We start from the raw sequence: 22,605 nt of genomic DNA on the forward strand, positions 1-22,605 counted from the left end.
AAGACACAGAGATAGAGAAACACACATACATTTATTATATGCATAGCACTTTTAATTTAAGAGCCGCTCTGCAATGTTTAATCTTGTTGGACCTTACAACTATGCAAAGAGCTAGTTCACTTTTATAACTATGCAGGGTACAGAATCAAGAGGGGTGTGAAAGCCTCTCTTCAAATGTGTGCATGATGTACAAGTTCCCATTCTGAAGCCCATCAGGTTTCATCTCTTTCCCTGTCCTACATAAGGGCTAGAAGCTTGCTCCTGGATTAAAAATGAAAACCAAGATTTTCAGAGGAAAGGTTGCAACCCAGAAACCTTGGGCTTCAGACCAGCACCCAAGACCAAAAGCCACAAACAACTAGCTCTGAATGTGGAATATCCACCTGGAAAACCTGTATCAGCTAGTTCCAGCAGTTGACAGTGGCAAAGAGAATATTCCTTCTCTAGGCCCTCAAAGCAAAAATCCAGTCTGGTTTCCAAGGAGAATGTCATTAGCTTAAAAAGTTCATCTGGGAAAGTTTCCGGTAGATATGAACTAACGAAAAGAAGGCTGCATACAGGCCAGGTGCATAAAGACTAACATATACAAAGTTTAAAAGCCTTGAATACTTTAAACTCCAACCTATCTCAGGCCATGGATCTCGTCTTTAGAGCATTATTTAATATAAAACGTGAAATACAAATAGCTGCCTGAAATGTGACCTACAAACATTCCTCTGAAGGACACATGCGGGGATTCAGATTATTAATACCTCTGAAAACATTTCTGTACCCTTTTAAAGTTGTCCTCTAGTAGACACACGTCAATGAATTATAGAGTTGAGGTTTGTAACAGATTATCTAGTCAACAAAATCCTATCCTATACTGAAACAACCATGAGGGTTTGTTCCCTAGTATTTAATCACAAGGTACTTTCCCACAAATTAAGTATGAACCTGTTTAATGTAGAAATATAAGAATAAGAAGTGCTACATTCATAAAAGGCAACATTAAAAACCAGGATGCAACTAGAGGAATATACCATAGGCACAAAATAATATGTATATGTGTGTGTGAAAAACATTTCGAACAGGATAAGAATTGGCTACCACATGGTAGCGGAGCTCCCACTCTGTATCTCCCAATTCTGAGGGCTTTCAAAGCAACAGTGACTTGTTTTTCCAATGCTGCTTATCTGTTATATTCAGTGATATGATTTGATAAGGGTTCCCTGTAACATCCTGCCAAAGGCCTTGGGAGGCACAGCTTAAGGACAGAGTGGGAATCAGTGGCTTTTACAAAACTGCAGCATAAAGACACTGATATTAAGCCTGGGATTTCTCATCCCAGCAAACCCCTCCTGCAACTAAAAAGCTGAAGGGTTAAAATTAGTTTTTGTTACTTCTATGCCATCAGTAAAGGACAAGGCTATTTATATAACCGCTGATAACAGTGCAGGGGTATGAAGATTCAAGAGACTGTGCTGCCTCGGCTGCTACTGAAGCTGTACTGATGCAGCCAATACCATGAAAAACAAGAGCTATGCCCGATGGCTGCCCACTTGGGTGTAACTATGACCACAAAGGCCAGGAAGGTATCAAGCCATTGCCACACTGCCAGAACATCTGGAAGCCTGTTATTAACCTAATCATGCAGTGCAAATCATCATACTATAACTCAATTACCATCAGATCACCTAAAAGCCCATATCAGTGTTACAGCCAAAAGCAATGGCAAGTTGAATGCTATGGTTACCCACAAAAGCTTAGAGCAGAGGCTAAGAATACAATCCAGAATCTGATCTTCCATTTAAAATAAACACCAAGTTTCTAGCCTCCTGTGACTGTAGCTATGCAAAGAAACTTGCCCGAAAACAGATTAGGAGGAAGCAGGAATGAGAATTCCAAGAGGTCAGGACAACAGTTATTATTCACTAATTACTGCACTCATCAGCCACACTCCAATTTCTTAGCCCATGTTCCCTTGTGAGCCCATCCCTTGCTTCCCTGAAATTAACACAGACAACAGAGTTGCTCCCCATCAACAACACCAAACACTCACACCCACCCACCCACCCAATGGCAGCTCAGCAGACACTGGCCCATGGCAGGACATATTTAGTGGTAGTTCCCTGTTTGTGGAATGCTCTCCCTAGTGAGGTACATCTGTCTCTTAATTTTCAGGAGGAATTCTAAAACATTCCTTGTTTACCCAGGCATTTGGTGGCATGAACACTGCTCTTGGCAACCCCGAGATCACTGGAATGAATGAATGGTTTTAACTGTAACTTTTAGAATGCTTAAACTGTAACTGCTGTTAGAAGGTTTTAACTGTTTTAGAATGGTTTTGTTTTTTAAACTGTAGATCTGTTTGCCACCCTGGGAGGGGTATAAATTCAATTAATAAGAATAATAATGGTAACAATAAATGTATCCCTCTTGAAGGATTTTGGCTATTAAAGCACAGAATCTTTAGATGTCCAGCTCAAGCGGCTTCCGTCTCCATTGCAATAGGGTACCAGTTGCTTGAATAACATGAAGCAGCTTGCTCTGCTTGTTTCCCCCACTCATCAAACAGCACTTATTTGATTATGTCACAGTGTGGTGTGGACTGGACAGGGAAGTATGCAGAGGGGTCCACATCCACAGTTATCTTTGTGCAGGGAGGATGAGAGAGAAAGGTGGACCAGATGATCCCCGAATCATTCACACTCTGATTCAAGTGCTGAGCAACCTCACCAAGCTAGAGTATCAACAATAATGTATCAACAATACATAGGAGCCAAGTCTTCTTCACATTGCTATATTTCCTGCATCTTATTTCTTATCTGGATGAAGCTGATCTTTCATAGGTCCATCAGTTTTTTACTTCCCCACTGAAAATGCCATCTTGAGCTATTCTTGCAATCAAGTTGAATGGTTCAGATAAGGCCATTTGCCAAGACTTCAGACACAGGCTGATCCACTGCATTCCACACATGAATGCTTGAACAGTAATCTGCCCACAATTTTTTTCCTTGAATGAAATTATTTATATTATTATTATTACAAAATACAATAAAATAGCTGCTACAAAAATACAAATCGAGTAGACTACGGAGTTCTCTCTTCAAAGTAATTCTTAGCACAGAGGACAAATAAGCACCTTGGGAGACCAACATTTCCCTGTCTCTCACCCAGGGTCCTCCATCAACCATCTACCACTCCCATAAGTATACAATCTCTGGACCTTAATAAAGGCCCCAGACATAAGACTCCAAAGAAAGAAAAACAAAAGAGAGAAACAAAAAGAGAAAGGAACAATAAGAAGAGAGAAGGGGGGGGCAAAAGAAGAAGAAACATTAGAGAAAGATACAAAAAGAAAACTTTGATTTTTCACCTGCAGGTGAAAAGGGGGGGGGGAATGATTATTTCAAACATTCAGTCCACGCTAACATCCATCTTCTCCACTTTCCGTTAAACAATATTTCTTTTATGTCAAGGTGCCTCAGAATCATTCGTTTCTTTTCCCATGAAAAGTCCAAGATTGGTTCCCTAATTGTTATTTCTATTGATAAATGTCAACAATATTTTTTTCTTTTGCCGTTACCCCCATTAATTCCCACCACCATTACTCCATACTGAGTGATAGTAAATTCTTCTGCCCATGTCAATTTTCATGTTTTCCAGTCTTTTCCCAAAGAGAATACCATAACTTTGGCAGCATCATTCTCTGAATTCAGTCCAGATTGTATGCAGAATTCTTTCTCTCAGTAGAACTGAAGCAAGGCCAAGATTGAAGTTTTCTCAAAGTTTTTTCGCCCCTCAACTCCATCAATACCATATCCAGATAATTTTCCATCTCAGCGTTTGTGATTTTATTTTCTCCTCTTCCAAATCAAGATATGGAAGTAATTTCCACTTCAGCATCACCATCTGCTTAACTATTTCATGATCCAGTCCTCTCAACTTTTCATCAATTTAGTCTCCATTTTCTCCATTAATCTCTGATCCGATCATTTTAAATTATTCAGTCATCAACTGTTGAACAACACCAACAGTTACTGAAAGATCCAAAAGTGCCTTTACCATAATGGACACTTTTGATGTTCTGGATATTATTAGCAACTCAGTCTAGCTTAATATTTCCACCTTAAAATCACAGCTGCAACGTGTCTTATCTCATAGAAACTTCTAACCCACAGCTGGCAACAGCCACTTTACTTTCAGTTTTTTCAGTTGTTTAGTGGCAGGAAAAGAGAAAAAGGGTTAAAGATTTTTCACACAGGGGTTCCCCTTGTCCATTTAGTCGTTATTGTCAACCATAAATCTGGATTTTTGCTCTGCCTTAGACACTTTAACAATCCGTTTTCCTTAATGACGGAAGGTGTTACTTACAGATTTTCAGACTGTAGATTTTCACCAGCTGATGGAGGGAATTCTTGTTACAGTTTTCCTTGTCTCAGAAGTGTTTTAAAAAGAGAGAGTGTGGGTCTTTCTTACCTGTGAAAAATGATTACGTGGAGTTTGGGCACGATGGCAACTCCTCAGTTTCCCGAATCGTTCTAACTCCCTTCCAAGCCACCAGGCACATAAAAACAATCTTGATCAAAGCATTTGAGGTTAACTCCCAGATCACACTTATCTGCATAATGATTAATAGTCAGACTATCTGTCTATTATCAATCATCACATAATTATCTTCTGTAATCAGGAGCTAACAGAGAGGCAGCCAAACCACCATTCCTCTCCCCGGAAGTCCTGTAACCTGCCCACAAATTGAGTGAGATGAGGACATACCAAACTTGTTTATTCCATACCATCATTTTAAAGCCTACGAAAAGTGACTATGCAGTACAGTATTCAAGGTTAGAATTCTATAAGGCAAATATCAGGGCCACAAACCTGTGCAAGGGCTATGTGTACATAAATCCACCAAAAAGCAAAGAACTTAAAGGTGCCTAATTCTATGTTGGCCGGTGACCAAAATATTTAAATTGCTATGCACATAATATAGGTTGTTAACTCCAACTTACATCAACTGCAGCTAGTGTGCCAAAGATCAGGTATGTTGGGATTTGAAGTCCAGTAACACCTAGAGGGGTCACAGATTTCCTATCCCTAGTTTATATGATCTCTGAGCACAAGATGTTGAAAAGTCTGGTGCAGAAAATAGCAGGATTCCCTCATTCATGAGGCGCCTTGGCTCATGTGAAAAAAGCCATGAGAAATACAATCCCTAACTGTTAAGAAATCATAATCCCTTTCTCCCCCAAATGCATGCCATGGCCTTATTTATATGAAGGAGCGTAAAAGAAATGCGTCAGATAGAAAACCTGGTCATCTGTGCATTTAAAAATTAAAATCAGACACTGGCATCTTAGTACCCTGCATACATTTTCACCTCCATACAAGGTACTCACCTTGAAATTAACACTGGTACTGTAATCTAATACCACCCCCTTTTCACAATACTTAGGCGTGCCTCCTTTTATTAAAAAAAAGGAAAGCATAGCTGCGTGTAGGCCCCATTCATTCCTACTTGAGGAACAGATGTGAAAGTCTGTCAAATCTAAGGAATGAGGAGAGGGGAAAACAATTTTCAGGACCTCATGCTAAAGGTAATGGGGACCCCTGACCATTAGGTCCAGTTGTGACCGACTCTGGGGTTGTGGCGCTCATCTCGCTCTATTGGCCGAGGGAGCCGCAGGCAGCTTCCAGGTCATGTGACCAGCATGACTAAGCCACTTCTGGCGAACCAGAGCAGTGCACGGAAACGCCAAAACAGCCACTACATACATATAGAAAACTGTGGTGGACCTACTATTAGAATACTAGGTTTCTAGTTCCTCTGTCTCAAAAGGGATATTGTAGAAAAAGACAGAGTAAGGGGAAACAGAATATTATCAGAACTTAGAATCCCAATGAAGTCAAGCAGCAGGAAGCTCAGGATATAGGAGAGGATTACATTGGACATGCAACTCTTAAACTTACAAAGTTCACTACCAACCACTGTGACCACTAATTTTGAAGGTTTTATTTTTTTAAAAAAGTGTTGTAAACAAATTCTCAGGATAAGGCTACTGGCCAATAACCCTGGAACAGCTGAAACATCCATGTTCAGAGGTAGCATACCACAGAATATCAGCTGCTGTGGACAAACAGGGGATGGCTCTCATCATACCCTGCTCATGCGTTTCATTAGAGGCATCTGGCTAGCCACAGCTGGAAAAGAAAGCCAGGCTAAAGAGACTTTCTGCTGACTCTGCAAGGCAATTCTATGCTCTTATGACCAGCACTTCTTTAGGAAAATGGGTTGGGGGAAATGAACATTCCTTGTCCATATCTGAGTGATGGGGCAAGAGAAACAAGCTATTCAAATGGCAAATGGAATTTCATTTGTGTTCTCTGCTCAGTCTCTAGTAACAAAAAGAAGTCATGCAATATTAATAATAATGCTTGTTCAGTAATAACAGCACTCTCAGAGCTAAGTACATTGCTAACAAAATCAGTCCCAACATGCTCCCAAAATACATGACATGAGTGAGTCCAAAAGCAACTGTAGCATAAAACTTTTATTAGGACCAACTAAAACACTACAAAACAGTGAGTTTCAAACAATTTGAAAGGTTGCTCACTACTTGGTAGTGTTTGAGGTGGCCCTAATAAAGGTGTTATGACACTGCTTCTGGATTTTTTCTAGAAGACCTAACAACTACTTGTAATTGTTACTTGTTCAAAGAAGTCTCTCCCTAGTGCCTCCTGAACAGGATGTAATAAGTAGATGGTTGCTTGGAATTAGAAGCCAACTCTTTAAGCACTATTTCACACAAATATGTTGTTCTTTCCCCGATATCAATTCCTATGCTATAGTAAAAAGATACTTCATTCCTTAAAGGACACATAGCCCAACAAGCTGGAAAAGGTTTATCTAACCTCCATGCTACAATGTGTTGCATGCCTGAGATGTATGGGGAAAGGGACTATACTAAGAAGAAATCCTCTTTCCTTCAAACCTTTCCCAGACATTCTATTTATTCCTGTGGTGCTTTCAACCTTTGCAAATGCACCTGAGTACTTAACACAACATGAAATAAACTGATAGGATTTGCTACTGCCAGAAGTAGTGGTTGATGGCCAACTGAGATGGTTTTTAAAAAGGATCAGACAAACGCATAGAAGGACAAAGCTAACAGAAATTATTAGCCACAAAAGTTCAGCAAAGCCTCCATGTTTAAAGAGAGGAGTAGTAGTAGTAGTAGTAGTAATAATAATAATAATAATAATAATAATAATAATTTATTTATACCCCGCCCATCTGGCTGGGTCTCCCCAGCCACTCTGGGCGGCTTCCAACAGAAATATTAAAATACACTTATTTCTAAAAGATTAAAAGCTTCCCTAAACAGGGCTGCCTTCAGGTGCCCTCTAAAAGTCTGGTAGTTATTTTTCTTTTTGACATCTGGTGGGAGAGCGTTCCACAGGGCGGGTGCCACTACCAAAAAGGCCCTCTGCCTGGTTCCCTGTAACTTGGCTTCTTGCAGCGAGGGAACCGCCAGAAGGCCCTCGGCACTGGACCTCAGTGTCTGGGCAGAGCGATGGAGGTGGAGACGCTCCTTCAGGTATACTGGTCCGAGGCCGTTTAGGGCTTTAAAGGTCAGCACCAACACTTTGAATTGTGCTCGGAAACGTACTGGCAGCCAATGCAGGTCTTTCAAGACCGGTGTTATGTGGTCTCGGCAGCTGCTCCCAGTCACCAGTCTAGCTGCCGCATTCTGGATTAGTTGTAGTTTCCGGGTCACCTTCAAAGGTAGCCCCACGTAGAGCGCATTGCAGTAGTCCAAGCGAGAGATAACTAGAGCATGCACCACTCTGGCAAAACAGACCGCGGGCTCAGTATAACTGAGCATCAGATAATTGGAAAAGCAAAAGGCTAATGCTCTTGCTTTCATGTTCTATCTTGAGGCATTTAGTTGGCTGTAGACAGCATGATTAGTGGGATCCTAGTCAGATCTAGCAATGAGACTTGTGTGTATTGTAATGAAGAACACTGTGCTGTGCATCTTCAACCAAAATCAGAACTCATCAGCTTGATTCCATTATAACTTGCTCTGGAAACTCTGGCCTTGCTGAATCAATTAACTTACAAATCACTCCGATGTGTTTTTCACAAACTGAGTTTTTGTGTAAGTCAAATTATAACTTCTGGCATGCTGACTGCAATCTTAGGCAATCTTGGAATGCCAAGGAAACATGGTTGGATCAGTCTGTAGGTTAACTAAGGTTTCAGGCATTCAAACATGTGGTTAACTTACAACTAACAAAGTTATTATTGCTTCCTAACAAATGTTAGAGGGACGTGGGTGGCGCTGTGGGTTAAACCACAAAGCCTAGGGCTTGCCGATCAGAAGGTGATCGGTTCGAATCCCCATGACAGGGTGAGCTCCCGTTGCTCGGTCCCAGCTCCTGCCAACCTAGCAGTTCGAAAGCATGTCAAAGTGCAAGTAGATAAATAGGTACCGCTCCGGTGGGAAGGTAAACAGCATTTCCGGGTGCTGCTCTGGTTCACCAGAAGCAGCTTAGTCATGCTGGCCACATGACCTGGAAGCTGTACACTGGCTCCCTCGGCCAATAATGCAAGATGAGCGCCGCAACCCCAGAGTCGGTCACGACTGGACCTAATGGTCAGATGTCCCTTTAGCTTTAACAAATGTATGTGTCACTCTCTCCCACTTTAAATATTAAAGATCCCAGTCCCTGAGAGACACCCATTTTCTATTGATGTGTGATGGCAAAAGTTCCAATGTAATCTACAGTTATTACACTATACACTATACAAAGGCTATTTTGTTTCAACAAGCCTTTGAGTTCAGGTAAATCATATTCTTTTAGTTATCAAAGTTAGGTTTTTGTGCTGATTAGTTTATTATTATTTCATACTGTTTTATTATGATACTTGCAATCCACTTTGGACATTATTATGCAATGGAAAAACAGACTGCTGTATATATGCTTTTAATAATGAATGTGTTGTCCACCTTTGTTCTAGGAATAAGGTAGAAGATAGAAACTGAGTGAATATCATCTATTATTTGCAAGGGTATCTACAATATATGCAAAGGTTGTAAGCAGTTAAAGGTACTCAAGTCACTGCTCACAATCAAAATACAGTTTGCATGAGATACTGCAGCATGCAATTAACTTCTCTCCTATGATTTGGCACAGCTTTGGTTCTAATCCTTTCAGAAAGCTTGCATATTCATGCCCACACTCATTCCCCCTCCTCATCCCCTGTCCTCTTAGGATGAGCCCATGCCAAGGAAGAGAAGGGTGGGCAGCTCCTGTACATCAAAGGAAAATGTAAATGTAAACTGGGAAGAGATGGGGGGAAATATGCACCCGCCAGGACACCTTTAAAAAAGCACACACAACTCTCAGAATGACAAGGAGTCCTGGCAGGTGCATATTTTTTCTCATCTCTTCCATTGCATCTGGGCCATGCTAGCACCTCCTCGTGCTTCTAACAGTCCATCACTGACCTCTTCCCACCTGCATCCGCTGGACACCCACCCCCCAAAATCCAACACCTCAAACCCTCTTCTACTTTCTCAGCTTCCCTTCCCTCCTCGCAAGTGTCACCTCCTGGCCACACCCTCCTAACAGCCCGCCTCACCCTCTGCCTCCCTCCAGTCCACGCCCCCTCCGCGCCCGCCCCCAACCCTTTACCTCACAGACTTGGGCCCCTTCGAGACTTGGGCCCCACCTCTACCAGCAGCCCGCCGCTTACGCAGAGACCGGCCCACCCTCCTCCTCTCCCCATATAGAAGCCCCCTCGGCGAAGAGACCCTTCCCTCAAGGACGGTCCTGATTCTAATTGCTCCCCCCCCCTCCCGCTCACCTCTTTCCTCTTGTCTCTTTCTACCCGGCTTCCAACTGAAGAGGATTCAGTCAGTTCTCGAGCTCACCAGACGGCTCCGGAACTTCCGCCGCCGCCGCCAGCGCGCGCGAGGGGGGCGGGTCCGCCCAAGCTTCGGCCCCGCCGGAAGTGTCGCGCGCCGCTCTATCTCGCTGGAAAGAACGGAGTCCGGAAGAGGAGCCTCAAAGGGCGCGGCCATCTTGGTTGGCCTAATTAAAGGTCCGCGGGGTTCTTCGCGCCGGTGTCATAAATTAAATGGCTCAGTATTTTCATATGGCTTTTTGCTGTTATTATTTGCAATAGCAGCTCTTTTTTTTGGTGGGTCTTGGTAATGGGGATAATAGCATTTGACGCTATGGCCAATTCATACCGGTAATTATTATGGTAGACAGCAGCGTTGGCGTTGTTGATTATTTTTGCGCTCTTGATATCAGCGGTTAGTCTTAATAACGTCACACATACTGTACTTAATGGTAGCACGTGCCTGCTAACTGTACAGAGTTAGCAGGATAAGTTTTGCCTGACTTGATTTTTAAAGTCTGATCAGGTGACCATACTGAGCATACCAGGTTAGAGGGCGAGTCCTTCCTGTGAATTTAACATCCCACACCTATTAGCAATGGGTATGCCCGCGAAAGACAGATTAGGATCTGCTGGTACAACCGTAGATCGGCAATGACCACTTCTTCTTTTAATTGGGTTTTATCATGTCATTTGTATATCACAAAAATAGCATAATAAATGTGGAAAAATATCTACTTGTTTCATTATTAGTGGTCAATGTACTGTACAAGTTCTTGGTTTATGAATTGGTTTAAACAATTAGGAAAAAGAGGAGAGGGGAAAAGGAAAAAAAGGGAGAGGGGAGGGAGAATCGGTAAGGACTTCTGACACAATTGTTCAACAGTAACAAGATTACTTATTTTCATCTATGTGCTGAGATGAAAAAAGCTAATTGGTAGTGGGTGGTGGGTGTTAATCAGTATGGGATTTTAGGGAGGGGTAGTGCCTCAGGTGGGGGACGTGTAGTTTGTCCACCTTTGGTCCCCACCCTGAACTCAGCTTTTACATATTATAGCTGCTAGAAGCTGTCAGCATGCGACTGGTCATGCCCTGGGAACAGTTCCCACTCAAACCCTTGTTGAGTTAGGGACTTCCTCTGCATGTGAAGACAGGCTCCAGTGGATTGAGCGGATGAGACCAAAAGTAGGTCCAATGGTCAATAAGGCAGTTTCTACATGTGCAGTAGAGGGAAGTGAGGGGTAGATGGGGTTCATTAACCTGGGAAGGTAGCCCATCTAGAAGGAAAACACTGATCCTAAACCTCTGCTGCGTTGCGGGATATCTTCAGGAGAAGAAAAGGCTAAGAAGTAAATCCTACTCAAATTGATTGATTGATGGTAAAGTGACATTTGCAAGGAAACATACACAGGATTGTGCTATTATTCCTGCGGTTCAATGGGGAATAATCTGTTATAAGGGTTTAAGGCTGAGCCTTAGTTAAGAACTGGCTAGTAGCATGTTGGACTAGAACTAAGGAGATCAGGGTTCAAATTCCCACTCATCCATGAAGATCACTGATCTTGAACTAAACATTTTCTCTTGGCCTAGCCTACTGGAGAGAGGGGAAACCACGTACACCACCTCGAGCTCCTTGAAGGAAAGGTGGAATATAAATAATGTGATGATAGGGAGGTTTTTAAGCAGAGGTTGGATGGCCATCTGTCATGGATGCTTTAGCTGAGATTCCTGCAATGTGGGGGGGAAATATCTTTTTTTAAATCTACTGTTGTCAACAAAACTCTAAAGCTGACAGTAGTCCATAAATCTCAACCCTTCCGTACTATTTTATTTCCCCATTGCCTTGCTTATGGACTTCCGAGAGGCATTTGGTTGGCCACTGTGAGAACCAAAAACTGGACTAGCTAGGCCTTTAATCTGATCCAGCAGGACTCTTCTTGTGCTCTTTGTACTCCTCCACATTTATTTTGTACCAGTCAATTGTGTTAGGCACTATGGAGATTTCCTGCTTAGAGGGTTAAAAAGAAATGATATAAGCAAGGGACATACACATTTGTTGCCATGTTTATTAGAAAAAATTAAGCCACATTGGTTAGAAAGTTAAGCCCAGGAGAGAGAAACATCCCTCTTCAGGTTTTAGATGCACAGTTGAAGCTGTTGCATTTCGGCAAGCAACTTACTGGATGATATTCATGGAGAAGCATGCAGTACTTTGTACTCTGGAGTACAACCAAATGAATACTGCCATGTACAATTCACATTAACATGAAATTAGCCAACAACTCATCTAGAACACCAACTTATCCCCCTGTATACAGTACATTCAAGAGGCAGAACAGAATCCCAGATGGTACAACACTCCCAGACCAAGTCTCCCACCAGCCTCACACCTTTATGTATGCCAGCAGTAGAAGCAGCAACTGAACAGGAAGATCACTGACTGAAAAAAAAAACTTCTGCCCTGACAGATACAACATAGTTGAGACAACTGCGTTACAGGCAGGCAAAGGCCAATATTTTCAAAACCTCCTACTCAATATTTGTAAGATCTCAAGCCATGATTGTCCTTAGCAATGGTACAATTATTGCTACCTAATTGCCAGCATTTGGTGCCCTGCTTTACCAAAGCAGCCACACCCACACCCACACAAGAATGAATGCTACAATGCTCCTTATAGCCTCAAGTGTTTGACAGTCTTCCAAGCCTCCACAGCAGTCTGGTGGTGCACAAGCCACTTAGGAAATGAAGTTCGTCTCCGGTATGATCTGATCAATTTTGTGGTCAGCTGGGTTCGCTGCTGCTTCGTAGTTGCAGATGGTCACTTCATGTCGATGAGGCTGTACAGGAAAGACAAAAGACTTCCTAAGATGCAACACAGTAAAGTTGAGAATTGCTGAAAGCCAGAGCAGTCCTTTGATCCCATTTCCATTTAGCAGCACCTTCTCTTCCACCATACATTTTCCCTAGAATACTTACCATGCAGATTCCTAGAGTAACCTGTGTTTGCTTTGATGAGTTTTAAGATGATGGTAACCTACCCCTTTGGGGATGCAGTGATGTCTCTTTTCATGTCTTGTCCCCTCAAAGTCTAGCATGCATTATCACTCAGTTATGGCAGGATTGACAAGACAAGTCAGTGGCTGCTTTAACTTGGCAGGGCTCTGCACTAGGGAAAACCAGCAAAACAGCAAAAACTGCTTTGTTTACAATCATACCCCAATTTGGAGCAGCAGGTGGGATTGAAGACAGGCAGCCCATTTAAGGAATCTCTGCTTTAGATCCTAGGACAGATCTTCCACATAATCAAAACACATCCTGCACAGAGAGCCTGGGACCAGATTTGTAGCAATCAATTGGCAGGTATATAAAAGTGGCATGTCTGCAAACAGCCACTCATTGAGTCATCTATGAGACATAAGATGCATCAACATGCGACAAGGCAGGAAAGCTTCTTCTTTTTTTACAGAAGGGTGGCTCCCTTATACAATGTGCTAAAAGTAACAAGTAACCTTCAGGAAGTCAAGCAAGCTCAACGGGATAGCAGCTTTTGTGGACTCATCTGCATGGCTTAGGTATATTTCATACTCCTCAACATTACCACAGCAAATAGCACTAAGAACCATAAGGGGTGGGCACCTACTAGAATGCAATAGTTGCATTTAAACCTTGTTAATGTTTTACGAACATGAGTTTGACCAAACTACGGGAGGCAGTGCAAGACAGGAGTGCCTGGCGTGCTATGGTCCATGGGGTCACGAAGAGTCGGACACGACTAAACAACAACAACAATGTTTTACTATGGATGTGCCTTAAGCACAGACTTTCATATGCTCTTTACCACTAGCCACTAACAACAGCAGACAACAGCTAGGAGTCATTTAAATATACAACATCCAAGGTTGTCACATTGATTTTGCACCTACCCTGGAGTCTCTGCTCAGACAGAATTCCATACAGAATTGTGTGTAATTTGACTTGTCCCCTGCTATTATAAACTCTCCAGTGATGACGGATGGTATAGAATTTTTTATAAATAAGTAATGGTATCCTTGGTGGCCTTTCCTGCTGGCACAAGATCTATCTTTGTTTGCTTCCCTTCCCTTCCCCACACCCCACATCCCTTTTTCCTTTTTTATTGTGTCTACTGATCTAGAAGCACATGGGCAGGGACTGTCTTGTTTTTCTATCTCTATTGATAATTTATACAAATTTAAGAAGCTCTGCATGGCCCTCTTTCCTCATAACTGCACACTTTTTCCATTTGTCATCTTGGCCCCTTACTTCTGTCCATTCTCCCCTCAGGCCTATGTAAAAGATCTTCGTTGTCTCAGCACCAAAGTTCTTGGAGATGTGGATAGACAGATGATAAACATTTGAGAAGCGAGCAATTCTGAAACAAAAAAGAAATTTGGTGTTCTGAATATACAATTCTCAGTACAGACACACAAGAGATTGCATTCTGGTCTCTGGAGTAGTAATAATCACATAGGGATAGAAAAACAGTTTTTTGGGGTCACTGTCTCTGTCAATTCCAGACCAAGACACAAGGTCTGGAACTGGCAAAGGTCTGGAACTGACACAAGGTCTAGAACTGGAAAGGGATCACCTTAACTTCCCGGATTGCAGCAGCAGTTAGAGCATTTTTGGCTGTTTCAGCAAACCGACCAGGGCACACTTGTCACTGGTGCTATCTTTCTTTTCTGGAAGAGACCTACCACTGCCTGATCCATTACTGAAATACTCCTCTATCAGATGCTGGCCCTTAAGGCCACTCAAATTCAATTTAACTGCCATGGCTCCTTATGCTCTACAAATTATAGTTCAAAGGAGAAGGTCCTGACATCTGGTACATGGAGAACTATCAGAGAGATGGTGCTGAGGCACAGGTTGAATATTTGCTCCAGTTTCAAAACAAGGGAGTTCTGCACATCCCCAGTGAGAGCTGAGCAATGACTTACTTTGTAGGATATTCCAGTTCTCCAGTAACATCACGATTCAGGCTGAACATCTGATCTGGTTCTCTGGCAGTATCACCAAAAGACATGTGAGGAATGTTCTTAAAGCTGAAATAAAGACAAGACAACAGCAAAGGTCAGCCTGCACAAATTCAAAGTTTCCTTATACAGTATATCCCAATCACTGTAGTAATTTGGCTTTGTACTGTGAAACATAGCCCAACTGCTAGGAGCACCACACAAACGGAGAAATCAGAAGACAAAAATAAGTTATTTTTCACATCCTGGTGCCCTCCAATTGTTTGGGACTGCTATGGCCATCATTCCCATGCAGCACGGCCAAAGGTCAGGAGTGGCAAGAGCTGTAACCCACCACCACCAGGAAGGAACCAGGTTGGAGAAGGCTGGCTTAAGACATGCTCTAAGTCTATCTAATGCAAAGGCAGCCCGATAATGTGCTTTTGAGCTGCACATGTTTTTGAGCTACAACTCCCATTAGCCACCACAACCAGCATGGCCAAAAATCAGGCATGATGGAAACAGTAGTTTGTCAACATCTGGAGGGCACTATAATGGTTAAAAGTTAAAGGGACCCCTGACCATTAGGTACAGTCATGACTGACTTTGGGGTTGCGGCACTCATCTTGCGTTATTGGCCGAGGGAGCCGGCGAACAGTTTCCAGGTCATGTGGCCAGCATGACTAAGCCACTTCTGGTGAACCAGAGCAGCACACGGAAACACCGTTTACCTTCCTGCCGGAGTGGTACCTATTTATCTGCTTGCACTTTGGCGTGCTTTCGAACTGCTGGGTGGGCAGGAGCAGGGACCGAACAATGGGAGCTCACCCCGTTGCAGGGATTCGAACCGTCGACATTCTGATCGGCAAGCCCTAGGCTCTGTGGTTTAACCCTCAGCGCCACCCGCGTCCCACTACAATGGTTACCCCTGCTCTATTCCATTGGTCCTCCACTGGTGGGTTGGGATCCACTGCTGGGTCACAGATTGATCTAAGGTGGGTCACAACAGCTGAAATACCACCCTGAAAGTACAGTGGAACCTCGGTTTATGAACACCTCAGTTTACGAATTTTCGGTTTACGAACGCCGCGGACCCATCTGGAACGGATTAATTCACTTTCCATTACTTTCAATGGGAAAGTTCGCTTCAGTTTATGAACGGACTTCCGGAACCAATTACACCCATGCTTTGGGTTAAGTACGCTTCAGGTTGAGTACTCTGCAGACCCATCTGGAATGGATTAATCCACTTTCCATTACTTTCAATGGGAAAGTTCGCTTCAGTTTATGAACGCTTCAGTTTATGAACAGACTTCCAGAACCAATTGTGTTCATAAACCGAGGTACCACTGTACAGGTAATTCTCATCTTATGTCAGGGCTAGGTTCCAGGGATCCATGCATATACACAAAAATAAATAAAGTCATGAACCCCCAGAGTCAGCTCCCCTGCGAGATCCAGCGCTACTTGCCCACCTTTGGGAAGGAGGCAGGAGGACTCTAGGAACCTGCCACAGCCCTCATGCCTCATTCCCAAAGCCCAGTGCCTCACTTATCTGGCTCTGGGAAGGTGGTGCAAGGGCTCTGGGATGCTTCCAGGGCCCTTGCACTGCTTACCCAAAGCATGGTAAGCCCGCAACAGCAGGTTTGCACAGGTGGGGGGAATAAATAAATGGAGAGTGGATTTCCTCCGCTCTCCATTTACTTAATCATTTCCCTTACCCACCCACGCAAAGCTATGATAGTGTAATTAAAATAAGCATAGATGTGAGTTACCTATATGTAGTAAAAAAAAGAGAGAGAGATACGTCCTCAAATGTATACTTGAGTTGAAGGTAAGTCCCAGGTCTGAAAAAGTTGAAGACTACAGTATTGCCCTAATGTACTGCATAGAAAAGGAAACTGCTCCTCCTATTGAAAAAGAAAGGAGCTACAACTCATGGATCTCTGAGTAACTGGGCTGGTAGATCAGTAGTACCAACATTGCTACAGTACCTAAGGGAAATATTGATTTATTAAATGTTAGCAATTTAAGAATCTTCAACCACATCCCCAATCCATCAACTCCCTGTTCCTTTGTGACTCTGCCCTCAAACCACCACAGATGACAGAATGGCAAGCTACTCACAAAGCTCCTGCACCCAACTGCTAAGGGTACCAACCTGCAAATGCCACAACAGCAAAGCCAAATGCCAATTTGCCTAGAGCACACAGCCAAAACAACAATATCCCACTGCAGCACTAAATATGGCTCTCATGATTTTACAGCAGGCATCCCCAAACTTCGGCCCTCCAGATGTTTTGGACTACAATTCCCATCTTCCCCGACCACTGGTCCTGTTAGCTAGGGATCATGGGAGTTGTAGGCCAAAACATCTGGAGGGCCGCAGTTTGGGGATGCCTGTTCTACAGTTTCAGTTTTCACAGTTGCACACAGGAGTGTAAAAACGTGCACTCTTCCTGATAAATGTGAGGGATCTATATATGGTTTCTAGGGGTCCCAGAAGTCATATCATAAGCTTTTATTTGTATGGCCCTATTTTTATGGGCTCCACCTAAGAACTAGCATCCTGTTCAGAGGCGACAAAGGTGCTAAGAGGGAAACCTTAAGTACAGTATGTGCTACCAAGGTGAGATGGGAGTGGAAGAAGGCTAGCCAAGTGGCAAGATGGTTAGAAGCAAGTGGGACAAAGCAGACACCCAAGGAAAGAAGGAACTGAAGAATGGGAGGCACTCAGGAGAAAGTAGGACTGGGGAAGAGGGACCATTCAGCAGTGGCAGAAAAGCAAAGGAGGAGCATGTATTAGTATAGAAGCCAGATCTTGACAAATTCTGCCAATTATAGCTTCTGCTATCACTGCTGTATGATGACCTGGAAGTTATGAGAGTAAAGAAAGTTCTTCAGTCAAAGAATTTGAGCATGGGCAATTTCAAATTAATTGAACTTGACTGTTTACTGCAAGCTACACAGTGACCAGTATTGACTAGAATAATGGAAGAGCTGAAGCAAAAAATAAGAATAACCACTCAGTTATCGTCTTGGTAGGATTAGGCATTCATAGCACAATAGTTCCACCACAAAATATATCCCCCTTCAGCACCACTTACAGTCGCATTTCCGATGGGTGTGTATTGTCATCCTCTCCCATCACAATGATCCCTTTTAGTTTCACATTGCCAGTAAAACTGCAACAAGAGACAGATTGCTGGTTTTCCAAGTACAGTAGATTTAAAGCATTTTTTTAACAATCCAGAAGATTCCTAGGTGGTGTATTAAAGTGTAACATAAAACTATCTGTACTCATAAGATTAAAATCTTGCAGTAAGAATGTCACACCTTCAACATTGTCCGATGACTCTTCAGAACATTGGAAGGGCTGTGGGTTGCCATCTTTACCACCAGTCATACTGCCGCCCAGTCTACCTGCAGCTCCTTCTGCACTCCCCTCTCTCAATGGAAGAGTCTGAAACTTCTATTATGGCATCAGAAGCTGCAGAGTGCCATAAACACTTCACATATCCCTAACATATCACTCTTTTTGTGGATTTTTAATTGCAACCTGCTTTGAGAGTCAGTCTTTCCTGAAGATCAGGTAGAAACAAAAATAAAATTATAGTAGCCACCTTCCAAAACTACCTCTTACAGCTTGACTGCTCTGGATTTCAAGTTACATTTCAAGAGTGACGAAAAAACAGCACTGAACATGGACAGACGTGAATGTCAATATATCATTTACTCATGCAAAATAGGTACTTACGGAATATTAAACAAAAGCTCTTCATCATCATCACTTTCTACAAACTAAAAGAAACATAAAACTCAATTTAATATAAGGAAATTTATATCCAGTGAATAAAAATGTTGTCCTGCATGCTTCTGTATATGCATTCAATTTGTTCAATGGCACCTTGAGAACACCAGAGGTTACTTTTGGGTTGTAATTTATAAAGAACAAGTTCCTAGCCATCACAGCTAAGAAGAAAAGTCTGGAAACATGTAGGCTGGGCAGTAGCAACATAAACTGAAAGAAAGCCTTGCAAATAAATGCACATATGTTACCTCAGTCCACACATTTCAGCAACCTACACAAAGTTATGCTGTGTATTCATTTTCTCCTTGAAAAATTGAGGAGGAATCTGCTTCCACTCTGCAAGGCCACCCTCTTGGATTGCCTGGAAGCAATAATGATCCATCCCAGGGCAGGTGGCTATTTCTAAGCCTGGGGGAAGAGGCCTCTTATGCCTCCCAGAACTAATGCGCTGTGACTCACAGACCACACCTGCTGCCAGCCTAACCCTACTCTCCATGCCCATACCATTCTATGTGACTTCAGAACCTGACTTCTAAGTGCACAGACAGAAAATATATAATTTGCCTTAATTCATCTCAGTTGCAGAATGCAGTAATTTTCTAGGCACAGAATTCTGGACATCTAGGCAAACACATACAAATCCAAGTCTGTCGGGACAGAATGGACTGGACATTTGCATCTGCATGTAATTCTTGGACTGATCTGGCAGAAATACCAGCTTGTGAAGAGACGCTGTGAACCTACACAGGGGAATCCTGGACATAAAACCACACAGAAATATATTGTTTGATTTATCTCACTTGTTGGAAGAACTCAGAGGCTGTGGGAAATACCGGTAACGAGGATTAACATCAGAATGACTTATGAGAACCATCGGAAATGAATATGAGAAGCAGTAGAAGTATGAGATGATCAGATCCCCTCCGACCTCAGAGCATGAAGTCTCCCCGAAAAAATTATAATTTGGCATAATATTTGGATTGTTTAATTATTGAATAATTTGTATAATTCAGAATATATGATGTGATTTGATTGGAATGTTAAAATGGAAAATGTAAAAAATATTATTTGTTAAAAAACCAACAAATCCAAGTCTGTCTTCTTTCAAACCTCTTTGCAATTTAAATCCAAAACAGGCAAGTACAACTTTAGCTCAACTACCTATAGAACAGTCCTGTAACATAGTGTGCACTGGTAATCTATCAGGAGACATAAGCAATAGTGCCAGATGGCACAGCCACCTCTCTGGCCCTTTCCAGTTAATACACAAACTGACTGGACCAGGTGGTGTAACAAGAACTGTCCCTTCACAGTCTATGTATTACGTACATTGACAGACAGTACTGGCAACCAATAAGTTTTTGCTTCTAAAAGTAGGGCTGTCTTATCTCTCTCTGACCTGAAAAGTACACTGGACATCCTCAATACTTTAGTCTCATATGTTCAAGTTCTAAGGGGAAAATGGCATCATGCTTCACATTACTGTTCCCATCCTAAATATACTGTACGCCTTCTGAAGTACTTTATATATTTATATTGGAGAGTTAACTTTCATAGTAAGCATGCAGACTCCCGTCAATCTTATTTGCCATATTAAATTTGTGAGCACTCATAAGAAGAGCTGCTGGATCAGGCCAATAACCCATGTAGTCCAGCATCCTGTTCTCACAGTAGAGAACAAGATGCCTGTGGGAAACTCACAAGTAGGACCCAAGAACAAAAGCACTCTCCCTTCCTGCAGTTTCCAGGAGGCAGAGCATAGCCATCATGGCTAGTAGCCACTGATAGCTTTATCTCCATAAAATTGTCCCATCCTCTTTTAAAACCATCCAAGTTGGAGGCCATTACCACCTCCTGTGGGAGCAAGTTCCAGACATTAACTATGTGCTGCATGGAAAAAGAACTTTATTTGTCCTGAATCTTCCAACATACAACTTCACTCGGTGTCCATGAGTTCTAGTGCTTTGACAGAAGAAAATGTTTTTTTCCCCTATCCACTTCCTGCATGCCATGCATAATTTTATAAACTTCTATCATGTCACCTCTCACTCACCTTTTCTCTAAACTACAAAATCCTGAGTGCTGCAAACCATACGTTTTCCAGGTAAAACTTTAGTTTTTGTTTTCTAAGTATTTCAGTTTATACTGTTAAGAAGCCACCTTCAGATAGCTTACCTAAGAGGCAGCTTACAAATATCTTAAGTAAGCCTTGTTTCTACGACAACAAAATAAGCACCGTTACCTCTCTGGAAAATGCTTAGGATTTTTTTTTAAGTTTCCATTTCATAACTGAGTTATAATTTGTATGTGGAAAAATACCTTTCTGCGCAGTTACCACATGCATCCAATAATAATGAATGGGCGGGTTAGTGCCTGGGCGTTTGACACACACCCTTGACCCTCCCTCTGCCCCTCCCCATAACCAGCACCTTCTCTGCTTCGGTATCTACGCCAGGAATGGGGAGCCCTGTGGCCCTCCAGATGTTGCTGGACTCCCAACTCTCATCAGACTCCGCCCAATGGCCAATGATAGGGATGCATGGGTGCTGACAGGGGGAGAAGCAGGTGCCCCCCTATCAAGTAAATGAAAAAAAAATTCTTAACTAACTGAACAATTGCGTCGCAGACAACTCGATTCTGACCCCCTAACCTAAAGCCTGCCCCTTCCCCCAAAATAAATCCTGGATGCACCCATGCAGGGATATCTGGAGTTGTACTTCAGCAACATGGGGTCTAGTGTAGCAACTTGTGTTGGTGCCTTGCACCAACGCCCTCCAGGTGTTGTCGAGCTACAACTCCCCGACATAACCCATGGCGAGGCCTGGTAGGAGTTGCAGTTCAGCAGCACCGAAACGGCCACAAGCTCTCTCTCCCCCCCCCCCAACCCCGCGGGAGGCGAGAGAGAAAGAAAGGAGGGCAGACCTTCTGGCGGTCCCCGCGGTCTTCCCAGGCGCGGAAGACGAGAGCCCCGCTGCCTTCCCTCCGCTCGTTCAGGCACTCCAGGCGCTCGCGGTCGATGCGCAGGTAAAGGCCCCAGGCCTGGCCGCGCCGCTCGGGAGGCTCCTCGTGGTCGTCGCTATGGCAACAGCTGCCCCCGCCGTGACTGTGCCCGTGAGACATGGCCGAGCGCGAGGCGACGTCTCCCCCCCCCGCACGCTCCGTTCCCCGCAGCAATAGCAGCAAACACGCAGCCACACGCACTGAGCAGAGGGAAAGAACCCGGATGTCAACAATGGCAGAGCATGCGCAATGCCGCCTTCAAAGGCATCTTCCGGCCCTGTGAGAAATGAGGCCGGCCTCCGTTGACTGCTCCCGCGTCTCTTGAAACACGGTGCCTGTTTGTCAGAGAGCTAGAAAAAGTAGAGTGTCCCCGCACAGCCTGAACTTCTAGTCCAGGCTTCCTCAAACTCCGCCCTCCAGATGTTTTGAGACTACAATTCCCATCATCCCTGACCACTGGTCCTGCTAGCTAGGGATCATGGGAGTTGTAGGCCAAAAACATCTGGAGGGCCGAGGTTGATGGAGCCTGTTCTAGTCCAACCGCTTGCAATGAAAAAATATGCTGGTAGCCCATATGGGGATCAAACCTGCGACCTTGGCATGATCAGCACCACGCCCTAATCACCTGAGCATTTATCATTAATGTTATTGTTATTAGTTACGCACTCTTCACTCCAAGGACCCAGGGTGAGTTACAATATAAAAAAAGTTCAAAACATCTTACAATCCCAACAGCAAGAGGAGTCTTAAAACGTACAAACATCAAGTGTCAGTAAGCAACTGAGGTGTGACATTTGTGTGCCATTACTTAGTCATAGGCAGTGTCTCCTGAAACCAGGTCACACACTTTAGACCAGAGCTTTCCAAACTTTTCATGTTGGTCGGAGACACTTTTTAGACATGCATCATTTCGCAACACAGTAAT

The 22,605-nt window shown here is 43.3% G+C and overlaps 2 protein-coding genes across 4 annotated transcripts in view; both read right to left on the bottom strand.

The window, feature by feature from the left end:
- Nucleotides 1-9,999, bottom strand: part of LYPLA2 (lysophospholipase 2) — a 28,061-nt gene extending 18,062 nt beyond the window's left edge. For 2 of the 3 annotated variants that reach the window (XM_035119397.2, XM_035119400.2), the window contains exons 1-2: nucleotides 9,857-9,976; nucleotides 4,357-4,461 (exon numbers count right to left, since the gene is read on the bottom strand). The gene's annotated coding sequence lies outside the window, so the exon portion shown is untranslated. Of the gene's footprint in view, nucleotides 1-4,356; nucleotides 4,462-9,856 lie in introns of all 3 variants that reach the window. The other variant, XM_035119396.2, reaches the window with a different exon arrangement.
- Nucleotides 10,000-11,941: 1,942 nt separating this feature from the next.
- On the bottom strand, nucleotides 11,942-22,103 carry PITHD1 (PITH domain containing 1). Its single transcript, XM_035118137.2, has 6 exons — nucleotides 21,603-22,103; nucleotides 18,627-18,670; nucleotides 17,977-18,054; nucleotides 14,855-14,959; nucleotides 14,178-14,286; nucleotides 11,942-12,733 (listed from the first exon to the last, which is right to left on the bottom strand). The coding sequence occupies exons 1-6, from the start codon at nucleotides 21,798-21,800 to the stop codon at nucleotides 12,632-12,634; spliced, it is 636 nt and encodes a 211-aa protein (XP_034974028.2). The 5' UTR covers nucleotides 21,801-22,103; the 3' UTR covers nucleotides 11,942-12,631.
- Between the last annotated feature and the right edge of the window lie 502 nt (nucleotides 22,104-22,605).

This window comes from Zootoca vivipara, chromosome 6, assembly GCF_963506605.1.
Source record: "Zootoca vivipara chromosome 6, rZooViv1.1, whole genome shotgun sequence".
Classification (NCBI taxonomy): Eukaryota; Metazoa; Chordata; class Lepidosauria; order Squamata; family Lacertidae; genus Zootoca; species Zootoca vivipara.